This window comes from Pristiophorus japonicus, chromosome 18 (genome assembly GCF_044704955.1).
Source record: "Pristiophorus japonicus isolate sPriJap1 chromosome 18, sPriJap1.hap1, whole genome shotgun sequence".
In the NCBI taxonomy this organism is placed as follows: domain Eukaryota; kingdom Metazoa; phylum Chordata; class Chondrichthyes; family Pristiophoridae; genus Pristiophorus; species Pristiophorus japonicus.
This window is the reverse complement of record NC_091994.1, coordinates 5,627,595-5,634,769: the sequence shown is the minus strand read 5'-3', so window position 1 is coordinate 5,634,769 and position 7,175 is coordinate 5,627,595. Positions and strand designations below refer to the sequence as shown.

At 52.2% G+C, this 7,175-nt stretch overlaps 1 protein-coding gene across 1 annotated transcript in view; it reads right to left on the bottom strand.

Moving 5' to 3' along the window:
* LOC139229379 (paired amphipathic helix protein Sin3b-like) overlaps positions 1-7,175 on the bottom strand; it is a 41,307-nt gene that overhangs the window by 5,091 nt on the left and 29,041 nt on the right. The window contains exons 9-10 of the mRNA XM_070861078.1: positions 3,282-3,400; positions 209-419 (exon numbers count right to left, since the gene is read on the bottom strand). Of these exons, the coding sequence (XP_070717179.1) occupies positions 209-419; positions 3,282-3,400 (330 nt within the window). The remainder of the gene's footprint in view (positions 1-208; positions 420-3,281; positions 3,401-7,175) is intronic.

Sequence of the window (7,175 nt, the reverse complement as noted above, 5' to 3'; positions counted from 1 at the left end):
TGGGGATACACATTAAAGAGGACAGATTAGGAGTGAGAGAGGAGTCAGGAGATCTTTCACCCAGAGGAGAATGGAGTTGTGCATCACACTCCTGTAATACCCTCACACCCATCTGTTACATGCTCCTCATTTTAAAGTACCTCTAGTTTCAATACATCGATAAAAGCACAAACACTGGGTTTGCGCCAGTCTGTGGAACTGCCCGTACCTCCTTGCAGACTGCAGTCCGCCCGCTGCACTTCGGTTGCTGGTAGGTTTTGGGCAGTGCTCTGTAACTGGAGCCCAGCCTCTTACACGAGGCATAGTCGATCTCCCGGGCGATTCCATCCACCGGACGGTCTCTCTGCAATGGCTGTGTGAGGGAGAGCTCCCGCTGGCCCAGGAACGACTTGAAACGTGCAAAAAGCTCAGGAAACTTCCTGTTTGAGTGAGAGACAGAGGCAGAGAGAGGGAGGGAGGGCGGGGAGAGAGAGAGGGGAGAGGTCGGAGGGAGGGAGGGAGGGGACGGAGAGAGAGAGAGAGGGGGACGGAGAGAGAGAGAGAGGGGGGACGGAGAGAGAGAGAGGGGACGGAGAGAGAGAAGAGAGGGGGACGGAGAGAGAGAGAGAGGGGGACGGAGAGAGAGAGAGAGAGGGGGACGGAGAGAGAGAGAGAGAGGGGGACGGAGAGAGAGAGAGAGAGGGGGACGGAGAGAGAGAGAGAGAGGGGACGGAGAGAGAGAGAGAGGGGGACGGAGAGAGAGAGAGAGGGGGACGGAGAGAGAGAGAGAGGGGGACGGAGAGAGAGAGAGAGGGGGACGGAGAGAGAGAGAGAGGGGGACGGAGAGAGAGAGAGAGGGGGACGGAGAGAGAGAGAGAGGGGGACGGAGAGAGAGAGAGAGGGGGACGGAGAGAGAGAGAGAGGGGGACGGAGAGAGAGAGAGAGGGGGACGGAGAGAGAGAGAGAGGGGGACGGAGAGAGAGAGAGAGGGGGACGGAGAGAGAGAGAGAGGGGGACGGAGAGAGAGAGAGACGGAAGAGAGAGGGGGACGGAGAGAGAGAGAGAGGGGGACGGAGAGAGAGAGAGAGGGGGACGGAGAGAGAGAGAGAGGGGGACGGAGAGAGAGAGAGAGGGGGACGGAGAGAGAGAGAGAGGGGAGGAGAGAGAGAGAGAGGGGACGGAGAGAGAGAGAGAGGGGGACGGAGAGAGAGAGAGAGGGGGACGGAGAGAGAGAGAGAGGGGACGGAGAGAGAGAGAGAGAGAGAGAGAGAGAGGGGACGGAGAGAGAGAGAGAGGGGGACGGAGAGAGAGAGGAGGGGGACGGAGAGAGAGAGAGAGGGGGACGGAGAGAGAGAGAGAGGGGGACGGAGAGAGAGAGAGAAGGGGGACGGAGAGAGAGAGAGAGGGGGACGGAGAGAGAGAGAGAGGGGGACGGAGAGAGAGAGAGAGGGGGACGGAGAGAGAGAGAGAGGGGGACGGAGAGAGAGAGAGAGGGGGACGGAGAGAGAGAGAGAGGGGGGACGGAGAGAGAGAGAGAGAGGGGACGGAGAGAGAGAGAGAGGGGGACGGAGAGAGAGAGAGAGAGGGGGACGGAGAGAGAAGAGAGAGGGGACGGAGAGAGAGAGAGAGGGGGACGGAGAGAGAGAGAGAGGGGGACGGAGAGAGAGAGAGAGGGGGACGGAGAGAGGGAGAGAGGGGACGGAGAGAGAGAGAGAGGGGGACGGAGAGAGAGAGAAGGGGACGGAGAGAGAGAGAGAGGGGGACGGAGAGAGAGAGAGAGGGGGACGGAGAGAGAGAGAGAGGGGGACGGAGAGAGAGAGAGAGGGGGACGGAGAGAGAGAGAGAGAGGGGGACGGAGAGAGAGAGAGAGGGGGACGGAGAGAGAGAGAGAGGGGACGGAGAGAGAGAGAGAGGGGGACGGAGAGAGAGAGAGAGGGGGACGGGAGAGAGAGAGAGAGGGGGACGGAGAGAGAGAGAGAGGGGACGGAGAGAGAGAGAGAGGGGGACGGAGAGAGAGAGAGAGGGGGACGGAGAGAGAGAGAGAGGGGGACGGAGAGAGAGAGAGAGGGGGACGGAGAGAGAGAGAGAGGGGGACGGAGAGAGAGAGAGAGGGGGACGGAGAGAGAGAGAGAGGGGGACGGAGAGAGAGAGAGAGGGGGACGGAGAGAGAGAGAGAGGGGGACGGAGAGAGAGAGAGAGGGGGACGGAGAGAGAGAGAGAGAGGGGGACGGAGAGAGAGAGAGAGGGGGACGGAGAGAGAGAGAGAGGGGGACGGAGAGAGAGAGAGAGGGGGACGGAGAGAGAGAGAGAGGGGGACGGAGAGAGAGAGAGAGGGGGACGGAGAGAGAGAGAGAGGGGGACGGAGAGAGAGAGAGAGGGGGACGGAGAGAGAGAGAGAGGGGGACGGAGAGAGAGAGAGAGGGGGACGGAGAGAGAGAGAGAGAGGGGGACGGAGAGAGAGAGAGAGAGGGGACGGAGAGAGAGAGAGAGGGGGACGGAGAGAGAGAGAGAGGGGGACGGAGAGAGAGAGAGGGGGACGGAGAGAGAGAGAGAGGGGGGACGGAGAGAGAGAGAGAGAGAGAGAGAGGGGGACGGAGAGAGAGAGAGAGGGGGACGGAGAGAGAGAGAGAGGGGGACGGAGAGAGAGAGGGGGACGGAGAGAGAGGGGGACGGAGAGAGAGGGGGACGGAGAGAGAGAGAGAGGAGACGGAGAGAGAGAGAGAGAGGGGGACGGAGAGAGAGAGAGAGGGGGACGGAGTGTAATGGAAAACATTGAGAGAAAAGATGGGACAGGCATGAGTACCTATCAGCAGAGGAATCCTCCCCCACCTCAGCATTTCACAGTACAGCAATGTGATCAGTTGCTAAATTAAATCCTAACTTCCCTTCCCACACATAAAAATATTCCCACGCAATGCAATGAAACTCTGACACATTTGAAAAAGTGTAGATCCAACCCAGTCCCCACCAGCACTGTTAACAGTCGAATCTCTGCACTTGCTCTTCACTAATCTCACGCACACGCGTAAAAAGGAATTTAAAATCCCGCTTCCAGCGCCTCTCATTAAAATGCAGCTTGCACAGACTGAACGAGCCTGCCTGCAACGGGCTCGTCCGATCTGCATCGCTGCAAACTGACTCCATTAATGACGTCTTGCACTTGGAACCCACTCAGACCGAGGAGACAGAGAATCAACGCGCATTCACCACCAGCTTTGCATGTTTCTGAAGGGAGCTGAGAATGAAGCGAGTGGCCGATGCTGTCGGACGTTGGAAGGCCTGGGCAGTCAGCACCGACTTACCCCAGGAACGGAGTGACCAGCTGGAGGAGCTCGGAGCCCGACACTACCTCCTGGTTGAAGAGGGCAATGCAGCGCAGGAAATTCTCGTACACCTCCTGGCTCTTCAGGATCCTGCGCACCTGAGGGAAGAAACAACACAACGCAGCAATCAGAGAGGCGCACAACTCCTCACTCACTCCCCATCGCACCAGGAGCACCCCTGCCATCCGCTGAAACAGGCACAGAGTGAAGGTACCACAGGGAGCCCCGCGCAGTGTCTCCATCAGCAGCTCGGCACCGCTTGGTGCACAAGTGTTTCACCGATCACCAGCAACACCGCCTTGCCACGGACAACGAGCACACAGTGAAAAACCACTGGGATCACCGGCACAGGAGGCCGCCGGCCATTCGGCCCATCGAGCCTGTGCCGGCTCTGTGACAGAGCGACCCAATCAGTCCCACTCTCCCCCGCAGCCCTGGAATTGTTTCCCTTTTCCAGTATTTATCCAATTCCCGTTTTGAAAGTTACTATTGAATCTGCTTCCACCACCATCAGGCAACACACGTTCCCGATCATCATAACTCGTTGTGAAAAACATTCTCCCCATCTCCTCCTCTGGTGCTTTTGCCAATCATCTTCAATCTGTGTTATAGAAACATAGAAATATAGAAATATAGAAATATAGAAAATAGGTGCAGGAGCAAGCCATTCGGCCCTTCGAGCCTGCACCACCATTCAATAAGATCATGGCTGATCATTCACCTCAGTACCCCTTTCCTGCTTTCTCTCCATACCCCTTGATCCCTTTAGCCGTAAGGGCCACATCCAACTCCCTTTTGAATATATCTAACGAACTGGCCTCAACAACTTTCTGTGGTAGAGAATTCCACATACTCACAATTCTCTGAGTGAAGAAGTTTCTCCTCATCTCGGTCCTAAATGGCTTACCCATTATCCTTAGACTGTGACCCCTGGTTCTGGACTTCCCCAACATCGGGAACATTCTTCCTGCGTCTAACCTGTCCAATCCCGTCAGAATTTTATATGTTTCTATGAGATCCCCTCTCATTCTTCTAAATTCCAGTGAATACAAGCCTAGTCGATCCAGTCTTTCTTCATATGTCAGTCCTGCCATCCCGGGAATCAGTCTGGTGAACCTTCGCTGCATTCCCTCAATTGCAAGAATGTCCTTCCTCAGATTAGGAGACCAAAACTGCAGACAATACTCAAGGTGTGGTCTCACCAAGGCCCTGTACAACTGCAGTAAGACCTCCCTGCTCCTATACTCAAATCCCCTCGCTATGAAGGGCAACATGCCATTTGTTTTCTTTACTGCCTGCTGCAGAGAGCAAAATTCACCAGAACCCCCCCCCCCCGTGTTTGGGCTCATTCAAAAAGAAATTTAATTTGGGACTATCTACCGAAAAGTTTGGAACTCTAAAGTGCTTATGGAAGAAACTACGAACTTTAATAAAGTTATAAACTTTTACAAGCCTGTGGGCGGACCTAGGGAACAAAGGAAGGCCACTTGATTATTGGAAGTGTCTGGGTGTGAGGACGGAGTTAACCTGTCTGGAAGAATGAGTATTTGGAAATCTTCCTCCACAAGAGACATTACCATCACAGTATCACCCAGAGATAGCTCTCCATCAACATGGGTCTGGACAAACCATTTTCAGCATATACATCACAAAGAGGCCCAATCCAGCCTGTATGCGAAAGACTAAGCACAAAAGGACATTGCAATTACCAAACTAGTATTTCCATCATGAAACAGTTTTTCGAAGATCAACCCACCCAAGACATATCAACTTTAACGAGCCCGCCAAAATATTACAAAGGATTGTGAAGAGTTTGGTGGCAAGATTAGAACACTGAAATCGTATAACTGGCCACTGTTTTCAACAGGGGTTAGAGAGGGGGGAAGAGAGGTGGTTGCTACTACCTCATCAAGACAAGGAGAGAAACCAACGTGATAGTTGTAAAACTAACTTCTCCAGCCTCGAAGTCTTGAAGTCCTGAAGGAAGGAAGAACATCACCATCTACCATTAACTCTCAAAAGGATTGCTAAGCATAAATCCCTGCCGCCCTGGAGTCTACCCTAGCTAGAATTAGGTATTGGGAGGTGGGAGGTATAATTTTACTGCAACCTCCTTTGAGTGAATGGTACTTTATTAGAGTGATTATAAGTTTGACCTTGTACCTTTCCTTGTATTGTTCTTTATTAGAGTGATTGTAAGTCTGGCCGTATATTTTCTTACTAGAGTAATAAGCCTGTATTACTTTGACTGTAATAAAACCAAAGTTCTTTGCATCAAACCAGCATCCTCTGCACTTTTGTCACCCCCCCCCCCAAAATAAATCCAGAACCCAAGGGAGGGAGAGCGATTCGAAACTGCTCATGTTGGTCAGAAGGGAACCTGACCCCCTCAGAGACACACAACCCCCAGACCCCCCCCTTACACTGCTGTACCTGCATGCCTACCTTCAATGACTGGTGCGCTCTGGTTACCAACCTTCCTGCCACTGGGAACAGTTTCTCCTTATTTACTCTCTCAAAACCCTTCAAGATTTTGAACACCTCTATCAAATCTCCCCTTAACATGCTCTGCTCTAAGGAGAACAACCACAGCTTCTTCAGTCTCTCCACGTAACTGAAGTCCCTCATCCTTGGGAGCATTCTGGTCAATCTCCTCCGCACCCTCTCCAAGGCCTTCACATCCTTCCTAAAGTGCAGGGCCCAGAATTGAAAACAATGCTCCAGCTTTGCCTGACCAGTGATTTATAAAGGTTCAGCATAACTATCTTGCTTTTGTACTCCATGTCTCTATGTATAAACATAGAACCATAGAAAATAGGAGCAGTAGTAGGCCATTCGGCCCTTCGAGTCTGCACCGCCATTCAATATGATCATGGCTGATCCTCTATCTCAACACCATATTCCCGCTTTTCCCCAATACCCCTTGATCTCTTTTGTTTCTAGAAATCTATTTATCTCCCTCTTAAATATATTTAGTGACTTGGCCTCCACAGCCTTCTGTTGTAGAGAATTCCACATGTTCACCACCCTCTGGAGTGAAAAAATGTCTTCTCATCTCGCTCCTATATTTCCTACCCCGTATCCTGAGACTGTGAGCCCTTGTTCTAGACTTCCCAGCCCGGGGGAAACATCCTCCCTGCATCCTGTCTGTCCAACCCAGTCAGAATTTTATATCTTTCAATGAGATCCTCTCTCATTCTTCTAAACTCTGGTGAATACAGGCCTAGTCGACCCAATCTCTCCTCATACGACAGTCCTGCCATCCCAGGAATCAGTCTGGTGAACCTTCGCTGCACTCCCTCTATGGCAAGTATATCCTTTCTTAGGCAAGGAGACCAAAACTGCACACAATACTCCAGGTGTGGTCTCACCAAGGCCCTGTATAACTGTAGTAAGACATCCTTGCTCCTGTACTCAAATCCTCTTGCAATGAAGGCCAACATACCATTTGCCCCTAACTGCTTGCTGCACCGGCATGTTTGTTTTCAATGACTGGTGTACAAGGACACCCATGTTCCTCTGTACATCAACACTTCCCAAGCCATCACCATTTAAATAATACTTTGTCCTTATGTTTTTCCTACCAAAGTGGAAAACTTCACATTTATCCACGTTATACTGCATCTGCCATGTGTTTGCCCACTCACTCAACCTATCTAAATCGCCTTGCAGCGTCTTTGCATCCTCCTCACAACTCACAATCCCACCTAGTTTTGTGTCATCATCATACTTGGAAATATTACATTTGGTTCCCTCATCCAAATCATTTTTATATCTATATATATATTTGTATGTATTGTAAATAGCTGGGGCCTAAGCACTGTTCCCTGTGGTACCCCACTAGTTACAACCCGCCACCCCAAGAAAGACCCC